The 19,099-nt window shown below is 72.4% G+C and overlaps 3 protein-coding genes across 3 annotated transcripts in view; 2 read left to right on the plus strand and 1 right to left on the minus strand.

Annotated features, from left to right (window-relative positions):
* Positions 1-1,982: 1,982 nt before the first annotated feature.
* On the minus strand, positions 1,983-6,380 carry LOC142074377 (uncharacterized). Its single transcript, XM_075134976.1, has 3 exons — positions 3,490-6,380; positions 2,046-2,072; positions 1,983-2,004 (listed from the first exon to the last, which is right to left on the minus strand). Exons 1-3 carry the CDS (start codon positions 6,378-6,380, stop codon positions 1,983-1,985), a joined length of 2,940 nt encoding a protein of 979 aa, XP_074991077.1.
* A 1,320-nt stretch (positions 6,381-7,700) lies between these two features.
* Positions 7,701-16,351, plus strand: TMEM145 (transmembrane protein 145). The gene is made up of 15 exons (XM_075134977.1): positions 7,701-7,862; positions 8,999-9,073; positions 9,154-9,231; positions 10,052-10,138; positions 10,208-10,309; positions 10,375-10,459; positions 10,891-10,962; positions 11,036-11,104; positions 11,183-11,263; positions 11,552-11,630; positions 12,317-12,410; positions 12,492-12,664; positions 13,927-14,047; positions 14,120-14,308; positions 15,074-16,351. Exons 1-15 carry the CDS (start codon positions 7,701-7,703, stop codon positions 15,296-15,298), a joined length of 1,692 nt encoding a protein of 563 aa, XP_074991078.1. The 3' UTR covers positions 15,299-16,351.
* Positions 16,352-16,544: 193 nt separating this feature from the next.
* The window catches only part of MEGF8 (multiple EGF like domains 8), a 37,686-nt gene continuing 35,131 nt past the window's right edge, over positions 16,545-19,099 (plus strand). The window contains exons 1-3 of the mRNA XM_075135002.1: positions 16,545-16,618; positions 17,451-17,663; positions 18,450-18,613. Coding sequence (XP_074991103.1) covers positions 17,492-17,663; positions 18,450-18,613 — 336 coding nt within the window. The 5' untranslated portion in view covers positions 16,545-16,618; positions 17,451-17,491. The remainder of the gene's footprint in view (positions 16,619-17,450; positions 17,664-18,449; positions 18,614-19,099) is intronic.

The following is a 19,099-nucleotide window of genomic DNA, read 5'->3' on the forward strand; positions in this document are numbered from 1 at the left end:
AATGGGGGTCCTGGGGGGAGTCTGAGGGGAAAATGGGGGTCCGGGGGGGCTCTGAGGGGGAAATGGGGGCCCTTGGGGGGACCCTGGGGATATTGAGGGGGTCCTGAGGGGGAAATGGGGGTCCAGGGGGGAGTCTGAGGGAAAAATGAGGGCCCTTGGGGGGACCCTGGGGATATTGAGGTGGTCCTGAGGGGGAAATGGGGGTGCTGGGGGGAGTCTGAGGGGGAAGTGGGGGTCCAGGGGGAGGTCCTGAGGGGGAAATGGGGGCCCTTGGGGGGGCCCTGGGGATATTGAGGGGGAAATGGGGGTCCTGGGAGGGGTCTGAGGGGGAAATGGGGGCCCTTGGGGGACCCTGGGGATATCGAGGGGGTCCTGAGGAGGAAATGGGGGCCCCTGGGGGGGCCCTGGGGATATTGAGCGGGTCCTGAGGGGGAAATGGCGGTCCTGGGGGGAGTCTGAGGGGGAAGTGGGGGTCCGGGGGGGGTCTTGAGGGGGAAATGGGGGCCCTTGGGGGGGCCCTGAGGATATTGAGGAGGTCCTGAGGGGGAAATGGGGGTCCTGGGGGGCAATGAGGGGCCCTTGGGGAGGACCTCAGGGAAAATGGGGGTCCTGGGCGGGTCCGATGAGGAGACCTTGAGGGGGACTTGGGGATATTAGGGGGTCCTGAGGGGAAAATGGGGGCCCTTGGGGGCACCCATGGGATATTGAGGGGGTCCTGAGGGGGAAACGGGGGCCCTTGGGGGCACCCTGGGGATATTGAGGGGGTCCTGAGGGGGAAACGGGGGCCCTTGGGGGCACCCTGGGGATACTTAGGGGGTCCTGAGAGAAACGGGGGCCCTTGGGGGCACCCTGCGGATACTGAGGGGGGCCTGAGGGGGATGAGGGGGTCCTGGCAGGGTTTGAGGGGGGAAATGGGGGCCCCTTGAGGGGTGCCTGAGGATACTGGGAGGGGTTGAGAGGGAAATGGGGGTGCTGGGGACACTGGGGGGGAAATGGGGGGGCCGTTGAGGGGGGTCCTAATTAACAAGGTGCCCCAAAACCTCCACCTTTGGTGCCTGCTGAGCGCTTCTCCCCCCTCCGCCCATCCTTTGCTAAAAAAACTCCTTTTTTTTGTATTTTCCCAGGTGCCATGAGCCACCGCAGCGGCAGAGGGGACGTCAGGGATGCAGGGGACCCCCGCCCGCGGGGGGGCCCTCACCCCACCGGACCTGGACCCGGCCGCGTCAAGCGCCGGAAAACCAAGCGGGAGCGCGACACTGCCAAATTCGGCAGGAAGGTCCCCGGCGGGGGGTGGCGGGGGGCCGGACCCCCGCCCCGCAGGCTGCCGCCCCCGTGGGGGGGCCGCCCCCCCGCCAGCCCCCTCCCGGCCCCCAAAACCGTCGTCATCACCCAGAACCGCCTGTGCCAGCACCGGGGCATGTTCAACCGGGAGGTGAAGTCGGTCGACGTCGAGCGGCTGCTGAGCCCCGGCCCCGGGCGGGACGCAGCCCCCCGCGGGGAAACCCCCCTCCCGGGGGGCCCTTCCGCGGAGCCCGAGGGAGACCCCCACCCCGCGGAGCAGCCGCCGCCGAGCCGCCCCGAGGCGCCCCAAAGCGAGGGGGAGAAGGGGGTCCCCGCGGCGCCGTCCCCGCGGGAGCTGGCCGGCCGGCTCTGCGCCCTCCTGGGGCGCACCCACGCTTTTTCGGGGCGCGATCTGGCAGACGAGCGGCGCCGGGCCATCCTGGCCGCCCTGCTCCACCGGCACCGGGCCCTGCCCGACCTCTCCGTCCTCCTGGCCCACCGGAATCGGGGGGCGGACGCTGCGCCCCCAGGTACGGCAGCCCCGCGGGGGGGCTGGGGGGTGGCTCTCCCCCTCCCCGAATCTCAGCCGAATCGCCCCTCGCAGGTCGCTGGAGCCCCCGCACCCCCGAGCGGGAGCTGAGCGGGAGCGCGGAGCGGGGCGATTTTGGGGAGCAGAAACAGAACTGGGACCTGACGCCCCCCTACAGCAGCACCCCCGGCCCCCTGCAAGCCATGGTGAATAGGGTGAGTGCCCAAAAACCCGCCTTTCCTCCCCAGAACGGGGACGTCCTCTCCCTCCCACCCCTTCACCGGCTGCAACCCCACGCTCTTCCCCGGCAGACCCCCACCTACCCCGCCAGGCCGGGCACCCCCAGCCCCATTTTCGGAGGCGACGGAAAGAAGAGGGAGGTGAGTCCGAAAGCGGGGTGACGGCCCCGGGGGACCCCCGGGGGGGTTTATTGACCCGCCGCCTCCCCGCAGACCCCCTTCTCCTGGACCTCGGGCGAGGAGGACGACCCGCGCCCCGGCAGCCCGGCCCCGCTGTTCCAGCCCCGGGGAGAGAGGACGCCGTCCTGGGGGGATCCCCGCCGGCGCGGGGGGCCCCTGCCCCACGGCGGGCTCCTGCCCGGCTCCCCCCCCGGCTGCACCTGCGGGGGTCCCTCCTTCGCGCGGTCCCGCGCCGTCCCGCAGCCCACCCCGGCGGCTTTTGGGGAGGACGCCGGCGAGGGCTGCAGCTGGAGCTGCCGGCCGCCCATCGCCCCGCCGGCTTTCAGCCCGGTCGCGCCGCGGCGTCGCCATCCGCCCCGCCGCTCCTTTGCCTCGCTGTTTGCTCCCCGGTGCCCGGACCCGTGCCACGGAGCCAGCCCGGACCCCCGGACCCCCGACGCCTGGAGTCCAGAGGCTTCGTGCCGGCTGGGCTTCGCGCCGGGCTGGCCGTACGCCGAGCGCCGAGCGCCGCGCTGCTGCCACCACCCGCTCCGGCACGGCTCCCACCGCCTCGGGCGGCCGGCGGCGCCCCGGAGCCCCGGCACCTGCTGCTGGCAGCCGTCGCCGGAGCACGGAGTCCCCCCAGAAAGCCGCCGGTGGTGGGACTGGGAGGACTGGTGGGACGCGCCGGAGCCGGGGTGCCGGCGGGGCCTGGGGGAGCCGGGCTGGCTGCGGGCGCTCCGGCGCCTGCCCCTCTCCTGCTTCCCCCCCTCGGAGGCGCTGGAGCGGGACGGCTCCCCCCTGCCCAGCCCCCGGAGCTGGGGCTGCCCCTGCGCGGGGCTGTACTGAGCCGGGGGGGCCCTCGCTTTCTCGGGGCGCCGGCGGGCCCCCCCTTCCTGGGGTGCCGCAATAAAGGCTGTTCCTCCCGAGCCTGGCGTCCCCGCTGTTCCCTCCGTGCACCCCCAAGGCCCCCGGGAGCCCCCCGACGCCCAGGGGAGCCGCAGGGCCGGGGCCCGGGTGCGCCCGGGAGGGGAAGCGCAGCCGGCGGTTTGGGGTGAGAAAAGCCCTTCCCGGGCCGTTTCCTGGCACTCGGAGGGGAACCGGCGGTTTTGGGGCAGAAAGCCGTTTCCCCTCTCCGGCACCTCGGTCCGCGGGGAGGGGCGTCCCCGGGGGTGGGGAGCAGAGGGTCCGGGTGCCACCGCGGGGGGGGGGGCGTCCCCGGGGGTGGGGAGCAGAGGGTCCCGGTGCCACCGCGGGGGGGGGGTGCCGCCCTAGGGCAGCGTGCCGCCCTCCCCGCAGCCTTCCTCCTCCTCCGCCTCCTCCTCCTCCTCCTCACCCTCGGCGTAGCCGCTCCGGAGGGCGCGCTTCAGCTTGGCCCAGAAGAGGCGCTGGGCCTGGGGCTCGGGGGGCCAGCGCAGGTAGCTGCGCTTGAGCAGCACGCGGCGCATGCGGTGGTAGGCGGAGAGCTCGGCGTCGGGGATGGCCTCCAGGAAGACGAGGACCAGGACGTCCCTGAGCTCGTCGAAGAGGCGGTAGCTGGCCAGCTGGATCTCCAGGGAGCACCACTCGCTGCGCAGGTAGCTGCGGCTGACCACGCAGACCGTCTTGCGGCTGTTGTAGATGCTGTCGACGATGTTGTCGATGATGGCGCGGCCCGGGCTGAAGTCGCGGTGGTGCAGGCAGAGGCGCAGGGAGCCCCGCTCCAGCTGGGGGACCAGCTCCCCCAGCACCCAGCCCTCGTCGGCCGAGTTGTAGGAGACGAAGCTGTCGTAGGCGTAGCGGCGCTCCTCCCGCCGCCAGCGCCCGTTGGCCCAGGCGCGCAGCAGGTAGAAGTGGTACCGGAGGCGCCAGTAGGCGCGGTGGTGCAGCAGCGGCAGCGCCAGCAGCAGCAGCACCGCCGGGGCGGTGCCGGCGAAGAGGTAGAGCCCCACGTCCAGGAAGCAGACGCGGGTGTCGAAGCTGTGCAGGTAGGCGGGCGGCCCGCCGCCGCCGCAGCTGTAGTTGTAGAGGTAGACCACCTGCACCCGGCTGCGGGCCAGCCAGCCCGGCAGCCAGGCGTTGGCGCAGGCGCAGCTCAGCGGGCACTTGCGCAGGTCCAGGTAGCGCAGGGCGGGCAGCCGGCCGTCCAGGCGCGGGTCGAGGGTGCGCAGCTCGTTCTTGGCCAGCTGCAGCCGCTCCAGCCGGCTGAGGTTGCCGAAGACCTCGGGGCCCAGGCTGCGCAGCCCCGCGTTCTCCAGGTCCAGGCTGCGCAGGCGGCTCAGGTTCTTGAAGATGCCGGCGGGCAGGTCGCCCATCCCGCCGCTGCTGTCGGCCAGCGTCAGGTAGCGCAGCTGGGCCAGGTCGTCGAAGGCGTCGGCGGGGATGGCCAGCAGCCAGTTCTGGGCCAGGTAGAGGGAGCGGAGGGCGGTCAGGCCCTGGAAGAAGCGGTGGGGGACGATCCGCAGGCCGTAGGGCTGCTGCGCCTGCAGCTTCAGGTCGTAGAGGCGCCGGAGGTGCCGGAAGGGCGGCCGCTGGCGCGGGCGCTGGCTGATGTAGCGCAGGGCGTTGGCGCGCAGGTCCAGCACGCCCAGGGAGGCCTGCACCGGGCGGAAGGACTCGGCGCTCACCTCCTGCAGCCGGTTGCGGTCCAGGTAGAGGCGGCGCAGCTCCCCCAGCCCCCGCAGCGCGGCGGCCGCCAGGTGCCGCAGGTTGTTGCCCCCCAGGTCCAGCGTCTGCAGCCGGGCCAGCCCGGCGAAGGCGCCGGGGAAGAGGACGGAGACGCGGTTGTTGCGCAGGTTGAGGGTGCGCAGCCGGCCCAGGTCGGCGAAGGAGCCGGGGTAGAGGTCGGTCAGCAGGTTGTTGTCCAGCCGCAGCTCCCGCAGCTCCCGCAGCCCCTGCAGCGCCTGCCGGTCCAGCCGCGCCAGGCCGTTGACGTCGAGGCGCAGCAGCCGCAGGCGGGGCGCGTCGGCGAAGGCCCGCGGCCCCGCCACCAGGATGCGGTTGAAGCGGAGCGAGACGTTGTGCAGGCGGCGCAGGGCCGGGGCCGCCCGGCAGGAGGGCAGCCCGCGCAGCAGGTTGTGCTCCACCACCAGCTCCCCCAGCGCCCGCTGCTGCCCCGGCCCCAGCAGCCGCCCCACGCAGCCCAGCCGCCGCAGCCGGTTGCCGGAGAGGTCCAGCGTGCCGACGGGCGGGCAGGCGGCCAGCGCCCCGTCCGGCAGCGTCCTGATGCCGTTGCGCCGCAGCCGCAGCCGCCGCAGCCGGGGGCCGGCCAGCAGCCGGCACACCTCGCCCACCCCGCCGGGCCTCAGCCGCAGCCCCGAGAAGTCCAGGCTGCGCGGCCGCACGTCCGAGACCTGCAGCAGCCTGAAGACGTCCAGGGGGTTGCCGGCCAGCCGCAGCAGGCTGAGGTTGCGCAGGCAGAGCCGGGCGAAGGGCGCCGCGTCCGAGATGTTGTTGTAGGAGAGGTCGAGCGCCCGCAGGGCGGGCAGCAGCCCGGGGGTCCCGCCGGCCAGCCCCCCCAGCGAGTTGTTGCAGAGGCGCAGGGTGAGCAGCGAGGGGGGCAGCGGCGGTGCCGGCCCCAGCGCCGACAGGTTGTTGCCGCAGAGGTCCAGCAGCCGCAGCCGCGGCAGGCGCCGGACGGCCAGCGCCACCGGCCCCAGGGCGGGCAGGCGGCCACCCCGCAGCGACAGGCGCTGCAGGTTGGCCAGCGGCAGGAGCGCGCCGGGAGCCAGGCTGGCCAGCGGGTTGCGGTCCAGCCGCAGCGAGGAGAGGTTGCCCAGCCCGGCGAAGGTGCCCTCGGCCAGCTCGGCCAGGCGGTTGTGGGACAGGTCGAGGGCGGCCAGAGCCCCCAGCCCGGCGAAGGCCCCCGGGGCGATGCCGCCCAGGCGGTTGTGGGCCAGGTCGAGGGTCCGCAGGAGGGGCAGGCGGGCGAAGGCGGCGGGCGGCAGGAGGCGGAGGGCGTTGTGGGAGAGGTTGAGGGCGGTGGTGGCCGGCGGCAGGTCGGCCACCGCGCCGGCCACCGACTCCAGGAAGCGCTGGACGCAGCGGAAGAGCCCGGGGTCCCAGGGCGACTGGATGCAGTTGCGGAAGCCGTAGGCTGAGCCCCCCGGCACCGACAGCAGCAGCAGCGGCAGCAGCGGCAGCAGCGGCGGCGGCCGGTGCAGCGGCGGCGGCGGCGGGGAGGGGGGATGCATCCTGGCCCCCGCCCGGGCGCCCCTGGCGAGGAGGGGGGCTATGGGGACCGGGCTGCTTGGATGGGGGGGGGGGCTGGGGACAGTGAGGCAGGGGGCTGGGGACAGGGAGGCAGGGGGATGGGGACAGGGACCCCCGTGGAGGCAGGGCAGGGGGCTTTGGGACCCCTGTGCAGGCAGGGGGGTTTGGGGACCCTCTCCCCCCACCTCTTTGGGCTCCTACCGTGCCGTCCCCGTGCCAGCTCCCCTCCTTTTCGGGCGTTTTTGCCTTTTTGGGGCGGAAGAGGGAAGTGTGGGGTATCACTTTCTGTCACCAGTGCCCCCCCGGTGACGTGGGTGGGGGGCGGCTCCTCCTAGGCCGGGCACGGGGGTCCCCGGGATGGCTGGGGGGGGCGAGGCCACGCATCTGGGTCACCCCCCGAATGCGCCGGGGCCTGCAGACCCCCTGGGGACCAGGGGGTCCCCGTCCCTGTGCCCCCCGCCCCGTGCCCCCACGCCCCCCCCGTGCTGCCATGTGCTGCTCTCGCTTCCCCTTCCCCCCCGCTTCCCACCTGGTTTTGGTTCCCCGGGGCGGGGGGCTGGGGTTCGGATTGGGGCTTGCACTGGGCTGAACGGGTGGGCTGGGGCGCGGTGCTGGGTTATACTGGGCCGTACTGGGAGGAAGAGCCCTGGGGTGCACGGGGGGGGGGCGCAGGGTTATACTGAGTGGCACTGGGTTATACTGGGAGAGGGTGCTGTGTTGCAGGGCTGCCCACGTTATACTGGGTGGCACTGGGTTATACTGGGAGAGGGTGCTGTGTTGCACAGGGCTGCCCGCGTTATACTGGGCGGCACTGGGTTATACTGGGAGAGGGTGCTGTGTTGCACAGGGCTGCCCGCGTTATACTGGGCGGCACTGGGTTATACTGGGAGAGGGTGCTGTGTTGCACAGGGCTGCCCGCGTTATACTGGGCGGCACTGGGTTATACTGGGAGAGGGTGCTGTGTTGCACAGGGCTGCCCGCGTTATACTGGGCGGCACTGGGTTATACTGGGTTATACTGGGAGGAGGGCGCCGTGCTGGCAGACTTCCCCGGCGCGGTCTCGCTGCCGGGGCCGGGGGGGGCGGGGCCTGTGCTGGGGGGCGGGGCCGCTGCCTGGGCTGGTGTCTGGACGGGGGCGGGGCCTGTGCCGGGGGGCGGGGCCGCTGCCTGGGCCGGTGCCCGTGCCTGTGCCGGGGGGCGGGGCCGGTGCCGGTGCCTGTCCCGGGGGCGGGGCGGGGCCTGTGCCGGGGGGCGGGGCCGCTGCCGGGGCCGCGCCCGGGAGCGCGCACGGGCCGGGGGCGATGGGGCTGCGGCGGCGGCGGCGGCGGGGGGGGGTCGCGGGGGGGTCGCGGCCCGGGGGGGCGCCCCGGCGGGTCCCGGCGCTGCTGCTGCCGCTGCTGCTGCTGCTGCTGCCCGCGGGCGGCGGCGCCAAGTACGTGCGGGGCCGCATCAGCACCAAGGAGGTGAGCGGGGATGCACCGGGACCCCCCCGTTTTGCACCGGGACCCTCCCCGTTTTGCACCCGGGACCCCCTTTTTGTACCGGGACCCCTCCCCGTTTTGCACCAGGACCCCCTTTTTGCACCGGGACCCCCCTCGGTTTGCACCGGGACCCCCTTTTTGCACCGGGACTCCTCCCCGTTCTGCACCGGGACCCCCTTTCTGATCCGGGACCCCCCCCGGTTTGCACCGGGACCCCTCCCCTTTCTGCACCAGGACCCCCTTTTTGCACCGGGATCGTCCCCGTTCTGCACCGGGACCCCCTTTTTGCACCGGGACCCCTCCCCATTTTGCACCGGGACCCCCTTTTTGCACGGGCCCCCCCGCCCGGTTTGCACCGGGACTCCCTTTTTGCACCGGGACCCCTCCCCGTTCTGCACCGGGACCCGCCCCGGTTTGCACCGGGACCCCTCCCCTTTCTGCACCGGGACCCCCTTTTTGCACTGGGACCGCCCCCGTTTTGCACCGGGACCCCCTTTTGCATCACGACCCCCTCCTTTTGCACCGTGACCCCCCTCCCCTATTTGCACCGGGACCCGCTTTTGCACCGGGACCCCCGCTGCTTTGCACCGGGGCCCCCTTTTGCACCGGGACCCCCCCCCGTTCTGCCCCGGGACCCCTCATTTGCGCCCGCCCCCTGTTTCTCTTGGGGGGTCCTGGGAGGCTGTGGGGCCGGGGGGGGGGCTCTGGGGGTCCGCGGGGGTCGGGGACCCCCCGCTTCCCAGCTCCCACCCGGGCCTGCTCGGCCGTTGCCGTGGAAACCCGGAGCAGGGCCGTTGCCGTGACAACGGCGGGGATGCAGGGGGGTCCTGAGGATGAGGGTGCCCCCCCAGCACCCCCCCCGTGTCCCCCCATCCCCCGTGGGGGCCCCAGGCCCGGGCCCTGCCGGACGCCGTGTCACCATGGCCACGGCCGGATCGGGTGGCGGGTGCCTGGGTCCCCTGGAGGGGGGTCCCTGGGGGTCTGGGGGGGTCCCTGGGGTGCAATGGGGGAGTCCTGGGGGGCGGAGGGGGCAGGGTCCCCCAGGCAGCAGGGCGGGGGGGGAGCAGGGCCGGGGGTCCCAGACACCGGGGCCCCCCCTGACCCCCGCTGCCCCCCAGGACTGGGTGTTCCTGACCCGCTTCTGCTTCCTCTCCGACTACGGGCGCCTCGATTTCCACTTCCGATACCCCGAGGTGAGTGGGGGGCTCACGCCTGCCCAGACGCGGGGGTCCCCCCGCGCCGCTGACCCCCCCTGACCCCCCGACCCCCCCAGGCCAAGTGCTGCGAGAACATCCTGCTCTACTTCGACGACCCCTCGCAATGGCCGGCCGTCTACAAGAAGGGCAACAAGGTGGGATGGGGGTCCGGGGGTCTGGGGGGTGGATTGGGGTCTGGGGGGGTACAGGGGCTCTGCAGGGACTGGGGTTCATCAGGGTCTGGGGGATATTTGGGTCTGGGGGGTGTATTGGGGTCTGGGGGGGTACAGGGGCTCTGCAGGGACTGGGGTTCATCAGGGTCTGGGGGATATTTGGGTCTGGGGGGTGTATTGGGGTCTGGGGGGGTACAGGGGCTCTGCAGGGACTGAGGTTCATCAGGGTCTGGGGGCTTTATTGGGGTCTGGGGGGCTTTATTGGGGTCTGGGGGGGTACAAGGGCTCTGCAGGGACTGGGGTTCATCAGGGTCTGGGGGCTTTATTGGGGTCTGGGGGGCTTTATTGAGGTCTGGGGGTATATTGGGGTCTGGGGGGGTGTATTGGGGTCTGGGGGTGCATAGGGACTATGCAGGGATTAGGGTGCATCAGGATCTGGGGTTTATTTGGGTCTGGGGGGTATATTGGGGTCTGGGGGGGTACAGGGGCCCTGCAGGGATTGGGGTGCACCAGAGTCAGGGGGTTTATTGGGGTCTGGGGGGGTATAGGGGGTCTGGGGGAGTAGAGAGGGTGTGCAGGGATTGGGGTGCATCGGGGTCTAGGGGTATAGGGGGTCTGGGGGCTGTGAGGGGTCTGCAGGCATTGGGGTGAGTCTGGGGGCATCGTTATAACGGGGTCTGGGGGTTTATCAGGGTCTGGGGGCTCCACTGCGTTGGGGTGCAGGAGGCCCGGGGGTGCCCTGGGGCTGCTGGGGGGGGCCGGGGTGCTGGGGGGGGGTCCGTGCCCACGCCGTGCCCCCCAGGACTGCCTGGCCAAGGAGTCGGTGATCCGCCCCGAGAACAACCAGGTCATCAACCTCACCACCCAGTACGCCTGGTCGGGCTGCCAGGTACGGGGGTCCCGCGGGGGTCCTGGGGGGGGTCCGGGGGGGTCCCCGGCTGACGCTCCCCCCCCCCAGGTGCTGCTGGAGGACTCGGTGCGGTACCTGAGCTGCGCCAGCGGCCGCAGCTTCCGCTCCGTCCGCGAGCGCTGGTGGTACGTGGCCCTCAGCAAATGTGGGGTGAGTACCCCCCCGGACCCCCTCCCGCCGCGCCCGGGCCCCCCCTGACCCCGGGACCCCCCCAGGGCGACGGGCTGGAGCTGGAGTACGAGATGGTGCTGACCAACGGGAAATCCTTCTGGACCCGGCACTTCTCCGCCGATGAGTTCGGTGCGGCCCCGGCCGGGGGGGCAAGGGGGGGCTGCCACAGGGAGGGGGAACAGGGGGGACATGGGGGGGCTGCAGTGCAGGGGGGGACATGGGGGGGCTGCGATGTAGGGGTGCAAATGGGGGGGCTGCAACAGGGAGGGGGAATGGGGGGGACATGGGGGGGCTGCAGTGCAGGGGGGGACATGGGGGGGCTGCGATGTAGGGGTGCAAATGGGGGGACTGCAACAGGGAGGGGGAATGGGGGGGACATGGGGGGGCTGCAGTGCAGGGGGGGACATGGGGGGGCTGCAACAGGGAGGGGGGAATAAGGGGGACATGGGGGGGCTGCAGTGCAGGGGTTGGGGGAGGTGTCTGTGGGGTGCCCTGGTCGGTATTGGGGGGCTCATGGGGGACGCGCAGGGGGTAAATCAACCCCCCCCACCCCCCTCCAGGCATCCTGGAGACGGACATCACCTTCCTCCTCATCTTCATCCTCATCTTCCTCGTCTCCTGCTACTTCGGCTGTGAGTGGGGGGGCCGGGGGGGCCATGCGGGGGGGGGTGTGTCACGGTGCTGATGCCCCCCCGGCCCCCCCAGACCTGCTGAAGGGCCGGCAGCTGCTCCACACCACCTACAAGATGTTCATGGCGGCCGCCGGCGTGGAGGGTGAGCCAGGGGGGCTTGGGGGGGCTTGGGGGGGGGGCCGGGGTCCCCTCACTCACCCCCCCCCCCGTGCCCCCCCAGTCCTCAGCCTGCTCTTCTGCTGCGTCTACTGGGGCCAGTACGCCTGCGACGGCGTCGGCAGCGGCAGCCTCAAGATCCTGGGTGGGTGCGCGGCCCTCGTGCGACGCACCGGGGGGGGGCGGGTGGCTGCTGGCACGCGTGTGTGCGACGCGCGGCCCTCGCGCATGGGTGTGCAACGCGCGGCCCTCGCGCATGGGTGTGCGACGCACGGCCCTCGCGCATGGGTGTGCGACACACGGCCCTCGTGCATGGGTGTGCGACGCGCGGCCCTCGTGCATGGGTGTGCGACGCACGGCCCCTCGTGCATGGGTGTGCGACGCGCGGCCCCTCGTGCCCCCCGGCGCTGGTGCCAGCTCTCCTCCCCCCCAGCCAAGCTGCTGTTCTCCGTCAGCTTCCTCATCTTCCTCCTCATGCTCATCCTCCTGGGCAAGGGCTTCACCGTCACCAGGTACCGGGGGGATGCCTATAGGGGCCGGCGGACGGCTATAGGGGCCAGGGGATGGCTATAGGGGCCAGGGGACATCTATAGAGACCAGGGACGGCTATAGGGTACAGGGGACAGCTGTGGGGTGGCTATAGGGGACAGCTATAGGGCCAGGGGACAGCCGTGGGGTGGCTATAGGGGACAGCTATAGGGCCAGGGCACAGCCGTGGGGTGGCTATAGGGGACAGCTATAGGGCCAGGGGACAGCTATAGGGCCAGGGGACAGCCATGGGGTGGCTATAGGGGACAGCTATAGGGGCCAGGGGACAGCCGTGGGGTGGCTATAGGGGACAGCTATAGGGCTAGGGCACAGCTATAGGGCCAGGGGACAGCCGTGGGGTGGCTATAGGGGACAGCTATAGGGGCCAGGGGACAGCCGTGGGGTGGCTATAGGGGACAGCTATAGGGGCCAGGGGACAGCCGTGGGGTGGCTATAGGGCACAGCTATAGGGCCAGGGCACAGCTATAGGGCCAGGGCACAGCCGTGGGGTGGCTATAGGGCACAGCTATAGGGCCAGGGCAGAGCTATAGGGCCAGGGCACAGCCGTGGGGTGGCTGGGGGGGCCGCGGGAGAGCCCCCAGCCGCGGGGCAGAGCCGGCCGGGGCCGCGGGGCCGCCGCGGGGCTGCTACGGGGCTGCCCCCCCCCCAGGGGCCGCATCAGCCACGCGGGCTCGGTCCGGCTCTCGGTCTACATGACGCTCTACAGCATCACCCACGTCGTCCTCCTCACCTACGAGGCCGAGGTGAGACCCCCGCCCCCCCGCCCCGCCGGGCGCCCCCAGCCCCGCTGACCGGGGGGGTATTTGGGGGGGGGGGGGGCGCAGTTCTTCGACCCGGCGCAGGTGCTGTACACCTACGAGTCGCCGGCGGGCTACGGGCTGATCGGGCTGCAGTTCCTCGCCTACCTCTGGTTCTGCGGCGCCGTCCTGGTGACGCTGAAGCGGGTCCCCGAGAAGCAGCCGTTCTACCTGCCCTTCTTCGCCGCCTACACCCTCTGGTGCGGGCCGCGGCGGGGGCTGCGGGGGCGGGCTCGCACGGCCGGCGGGCGGGCGAGGGGAGGGGGCGGGCGAGGGGAGGGGGTTTGCACGGGGACGGGGCTTGCATGGGGCTTGCACGGCTGGCGGGTGGGCGAGGGGAGGGGATGCGCACAGGGAGGGGGCGGGCGAGGGGAGGGGGCGTGCGAGGGGAGGGGGTGTGCGAGGGGAGGGGGTGTGCACGGGGAGGGGGTGTGCGAGGGGAGGGGGTGTGCACGGGGAGGGGGTGTGCACGGGGTGGGGGTGTGCACGGGGAGGGGGCGTGCGAGGGGAGGGGGCGTGCACGGGGAGGGGGTGTGCACGGGGAGGGGGCGTGCGAGGGGAGGGGGCGTGCACGGGGAGGGGGTTTGCACGGGGAGGGGGTGTGCGAGGGGAGGGGGCGTGCGAGGGGAGGGGGTGTGCGAGGGGAGGGGGTTTGCACGGGGAGGGGGTTTGCACGGGGAGGGGGCGTGCGAGGGGAGAGGGTGTGCACGGGGAGGGGGTGGGCACGGGGAGGGGGCGTGCGAGGGGAGGGGGTTTGCACGGGGAGGGGGCGTGCGAGGGGAGAGGGTGTGCACGGGGAGGGGGTGTGCACGGGGAGGGGGCGTGCGAGGGGAGGGGGTGTGCACGGGGAGGGGGTGTGCACGGGGACGGTGGTTGCACGGGGCTCGCACAGCAGCATGGGCGTGCACAGGGCTGGAGTTTGCACGGGGATGGGGTTTGCACGGGGCTCGCCCGGCTGGACGAGCGTGCAAGGGCCGGGGTTTGCACGGGGCTGGAGTTTGCACGGGGCCGGGGTTTGCACGGGGCTTGCCCAGCTGGACGAGCGTGCAAGGGCCGGGGTTTGCACAAGGTCGGGGTTTGCACAAGGTCAGGGTTTGCACAGGGCTCGCCCGGCTGGACGAGCGTGCAAGGGCCGGGGCTGGCACAAGGTCAGGGTTTGCACGGGGCTCGCCCGGGGCTCGCCCGGCTGGACGAGCATGCAAGGGCCGGGGCTGGCACGAGGTCAGGGTTTGCACGGGGATCGCCCGGGGATCGCGCGGCTGGACGAGCGTGCAAGGGCCGGGGTTTGCACAAGGTCAGGGTTTGCACGGGGCTCGCCCGGCTGGACGAGCGTGCGAGGGCCGGGGTTTGCACAAGGTCAGGGTTTGCACGGGGCTCGCCCGGCTGGACGAGCGTGCAAGGGCCGGGGCTCGCACGAGGGCCGGGGCTCGCACGAGGGCCGCCGCCGCTGCCGCTGCCGCAGGTTCTTCGCGGTGCCGGTGACGGCACTGATCGCCAACTTCGGGATCCCCAAGTGGGCGCGGGAGAAGATCGTCAACGGGATCCAGCTGGGGATCCACCTCTACGCCCACGCCGTCTTCCTGGTGCGCCGGGGGTCCCCGCGGCGGGGGGCGGGGGGCGCGGGGCCCCCCTCACCCCCTGCCCTGCCCCCCCAGGTGATGACGCGCCCCTCGGCCGCCAACAAGAACTTCCCCTACCACGTCCGGACCTCCCAGATCGGCTCCGCCGAGGGGGGGGCGGCCGCCAAGTTCCCCCCCCGGCACGGCTACGGCAACGTCACCTTCATCAGCGACTCCGTCCCCAACTTCACCGAGCTCTTCTCCATCCCCCCCCCCGGCCCCGGCGTGAGTCGGAGGGGTCCCGGGGGGCGGGAGGGGGCCCCCCGAAAGCAGCCGGGCTCCGGGGATGGGAGGGGACCCCCCCCAAAACATCTGCGTGCCAGAAATGGGAGGGGGGACCCCCAAAACCATCCGGGCTCCGGGGATGGGAGCAGACCCCCCAAAACATCTCCATGCCAGAAATGGGAGGGGGGACCCCCAAAACCATCCGGGCTCCGGGGATGGGAGCAGACCCCCAAAACATCTGCATGCCAGAAATGGGAGGGGGGACCCCCAAAACCATCCGGGCTCCAGGGGTGGGAGGGGACCCCCCAAAACCAGCTGGGCTCCAGGGATGGGAGCGGACCCCCCAAAACCATCCGGGCTCCAAGGGATGGGAGGGGACCCCCCCAAAACCAGCTGGGCTCCAGCGATGGGAGTGGACCCCCCAAAACCATCCGGGCTCCAGCGATGGGAGTGGACCCCCCAAAACCATCCAGGCTCCAGGGATGAGAGAGGACCCCCCAAAACCAGCTGGGCTCCAGGGATGGAAGCGGACCCCCCAAAACACCTGCATGCCAGAAATGGGGGGGGGGACCCCCAAAACCATCCAGGCTCCAGAAATGGGAGGGGACCTCCCCAAAACCTTCCGGGCTCCAGGGATGGGAGGGGACCCCCCAAAACCATCCGGGTCCCAGCATTTGGAGGGGACCCCTCCAACCCGGCCTGGGAGTGGCAGGGGACCCCCCCAAAACGGGACCCCCCCAAAAGCATCTCTCTGCCCCCCAGCAGGCGCGGAAGCAGGTGGAGGAGACGGCAGCGGCGGAGTGGGGACCCCCCCCCGGGCGCGTGGTGACCACGACAGATCTGGGGGCCCCTCGCGCCCCCCAGAAGAGTGCCGGGGCGGGGGGCGAGGGCCAGGGCCCCCCCTCCCAGCTGCAGGCGCCCCCCCCCCCCGCCCCCAATGGCTACACCGAGTACTTCAGCATGCACACGGGCGGGGGGCGGCACTTGTAGCCCCCCGCCATGGGGGGGCCCTTCTGCCCCATGGCCCCCCCGTCCCGCCCCCGCGGGGACCCCAAGTATTGCCCCACAGGACCCCGAATCCAGCCCCACAGGGACCCCAAATCCAGCCCCATAGGGACCCCCAGTCCTACCCTACAGGGACCCCAAGTATTGCCCTACATGACCCCGAATCCTGCTCCAGGGGGACCCCGAATCCAGCCCCACAGGGACCCCCAGTCCTGCCCCACAGGGACCCCAAATCCAACCCCACAGGGACCTCAAGTATTGCCCCAGGGGGACCCCGAATCCTGCCCCACAGGGACCCCGAATCCAACCCCACAGGGACCCCCAGTCCTGCCCCACAGGGACCCCAAGTCCCACCCCAGAGTGACCCCAAATCCAGCCCCACAGAGACCCCAAATCCAGCCCCACAGGGACCCTGAATCCTGCCCCAGGGGGACCCCAAGTATTGGCCCAGGGGAACCCCAATTCCAGCCCCACAGGGACCCCCAATCCAGGCCCACAGGGACCCCCAGTCCTGCCCCACAGGGACCCCAAATCCAGCCCCAGGGGGACCCCGAATCCAGGCCCAGGGGCACCCCCAGTCCTACCCCACAGGGACCCCGAATCCAGCCCCAGGGGGACCCCGAATCCAGGCCCAGGGGCACCCCCAGCCCTGCCCCACAGGGACCCCAAATCCAGCCCCACAGGGACCCCGAATCCAGCCCCAGGGGCACCCCCAGTCCTACCCCACAGGGACCCCGAATCCAGCCCCACAGGGACCCCGAATCCAGCCCCAGGGGGACCCCGAATCCAGGCCCAGGGGCACCCCCAGTCCTGCCCCACAGGGACCCCAAATCCAGCCCCAGGGGGACCCCGAATCCAGGCCCAGGGGCACCCCCAGCCCCCCCCCCAGGGACCCGAAGAGCCCCCGGGTCCCGTCCCTGCGCCCCCCCCCGGGCCGGGCCCCCGGCCCCCCGCCCCCCGGGCCTAGCGGGTCCCCCCGCGCCCCCCGTTTCCGGCGAGAAAGATTTTGCCGAAATAAAGCGATTTCTGGTGTTTCCAGGGGCTGCGCAGTGCCGGGGGGGCGGGGGCCGCCGGAGCCCGCGCTAGGGGGCGCTCTGGCCGCTGGTCTCGCTGGTGGGCGGCGCACTGTCCCGCTCGCCCCGCCTCCTCTCGCTGCCCCCGGCGGCACCGCTCTGGCCCCGCCTCTCGCTGCTCCGCGCCGCCGCCGTAGCCCCGCCCCTCCCTCCGGCGCGGCCGCTCTGGCCCCTCGTCTCGTTGCTCCGGGCCCGGGATTCCGCCACCGCCCTGAGGAGCCGCCGCCAGCGGGTGAGGGGCGGGGGGGGATGTGTAGGGGCCCTATAGGGGTCCTATAGGCGCCCTGTGGGGACGCCGCAGAGCCCCCCAGCGCCCCGGCACCCCTCCGGGCCCCCCCAGCCCCTTCAGACCCCTCACAGGCCCGTGGGACCCCCCCAGCCCCCGTGGGGGTGCGCCGGGCCTGGAGTGCCCCGGGCGGGCCCGGTGCGCCCCACGGGGGGACCTATGGGGGGGGGGGGGCTGCAGCGTCCTATAGCGGCGGGGAGGGGGCCCACAGCATCCCGTGGGGGGCTGGGGGGGCCTCTGGGGTCCCTGTGGGGCTGGGGGGGTCCGGAGGGGTTGGGGGGTCCCCTGTGGGGCTGGGGGTTCTTGTGGGGTCCCCTGTGGGGCTGGGGGGGCCCTGTGAGGTTGGGGGGGTCCTCTGTGGGGCTGGGGGTACTTGTGGGGTCCCCTGTGAGGTTGAGGGGGTCCCTGTGGGCTCCCTGTGGGGCTGGGGGCTCCCTGTGGAGCTGGGGGTTCTTGTGGGGTCCCCTGTAGGGCTGTGGGGTCCCTGCGGGGTTGGGGGGGTCCCTGTGAGGTTGGGGGGGTCCCTGTGGGGTTGGGGGGTCCCCTGTGGGGCTGGCGGTTCTTGTGGGGTCCCCTGTAGGGCTGGGGGGGCCCTGTGAGGTTGGGGGGGTCCCTGTGGGGTTGGGGGTTCTCTTGGGGTCCCTGTGGGGCTGGGGGGTCCCTGTGGGGCAGGGGGTTCTCTTGGGGTCCCTGTGGGGCTGGTGGGTCCCTGTGGGGCAGGGGTGCCCTCAGGGTCACCCCGGCCAGGCCCCCTGGCTCACCCCGCTCCCCCCCGCAGGCGGCATGGGGCTGCCCCGGCGCTGAGGCCCGCGCCCCGCCATGGCGGCCCCCCCGGCGCTGCTGGCGCTGGCCCTGGCGCTGAGCGGGGTGCGCGGGGCCGGCGCCGGCGACTGCAAGGGGCAGCGGCGGGTGCTGCGGGGCCCCTCCGGCTTCGTCACCGACGGCCCCGGCAACTACTCGGTCAACGGCAACTGCGAGTGGCTGGTGGAAGGTGAGCGGGGACGGGACCCCGGGGCCCCCCAGGGCCCCCCCAGTGCTCCTGTGGCCCCTGGGGCACCCCAGGGTCCCCCCAGCATCCCTACAGTCCCCCCAGAGGCACCCCAGAGACCCCCCAGCATCCCTAAAGCCCCCCCAGAGGCACCCCAGACCCCCTTGGAGCACCCCAGAGCCCCCCCAGCATCCCTAAAGTGCCCCCAGAGGCACCCCAGACCCCCTTGTTGCACCCCAGAGACCCCCCAGCATCCCTAAAGCCCCCCCAGAGGCACCCCAGACCCCCTTGGGGCACCCCAGAGCCCCCCCAGAATCCCTAAAGCCCCCCCAGAGGCATCCCCAGACCCCCGTGGGGCACCCCAGAGCCCCCCCAGATATCACTATAGTTCTCTCCCAGACACACCAGACCCTGTTGCGGTATCACAAGTCCCCCCGGTATCCCCATAGGGCTCCAGAGAGACCCCAGACCCCCTGGGGGCACCCCAAGGTCCCCCTCCCGTACCCCTATAAGCCCCCCCTCCACTATCCCGGGGCACCCCAAAGCATCCCAGTCACACTGAAGCCCCCCTGAGACACCCCCGTCCCCCTGGGCCACCCCATCCTGGGTCCCCACGGTTTTGGGGGGGCCAGCATCACGTCTGCGTGGTGTGTGGGGGGGTCGAGCTGGGCCCCCGATGAGTGGGACACCCCGCATCGCCCGCTGCCCCCATCCCGGGGGGCTCGTACGCCCCAGGGCCGTGCTGCCCCCGGGGTTTGGGGGCCCCCCCCGACGCCCCGTGCCCCCCAGCCCCCAGCCCGCGGCACCGGGTGCTGCTGACCTTCACCTTCATGGACACGGAGTGCACCTACGACTACCTCTTCGTCTACGACGGGGACTCCCCCCGCAGCCCCCTCCTCGCCAGCCTCAGCGGCAGCACCCTGCCCGCCCCCCTGGAGGCCACCTCGGGCAAGGTGCCCCCGGGTGGGGGGGCCGGGGGGGCCGGGGGGCGGCTGTGGCGTGCGGGGAAGGGCTGGGCAGCGGCTGTGGGGTGCAGGGGGAGGCTTAGGGTGGTTGTGGGGTGCACGAGAAGACTTTGGGGTGCAGGGGGCGGCTGTGGGGTGCAGGAGGAGGCTATAGGGTGGTTGTGGGGTGCACGAGAAGACTTTGGGGTGCAGGGGGCGGCTGTGGGGTGCAGGGGGAGGCTTAGGGTGGTTGTGGGGTGCACGAGAAGTGTTTGGGATGCAGGGGGCGGCTGTGGGGTGCAGAAGGAGGCTTAGGGTGGTTGTGGGGTGCACGAGAAGTGTTTGGGGTGCAGGGGGAGGCTGTGGGGTGCAGGAGGAGACTTAGGGTGTTTGTGGGGTGCACGAGAAAACTTTGGGGTGCAGGGAGCAGCTGTGGGGTGCAGGAGGAGGCTTAGGGTGTTTGTGGGGTGCACGAGAAGTGTTTGGGGTGCAGGG

This window comes from Calonectris borealis, chromosome 35 (assembly GCF_964195595.1).
Source record: "Calonectris borealis chromosome 35, bCalBor7.hap1.2, whole genome shotgun sequence".
Taxonomy (NCBI): domain Eukaryota; kingdom Metazoa; phylum Chordata; class Aves; order Procellariiformes; family Procellariidae; genus Calonectris; species Calonectris borealis.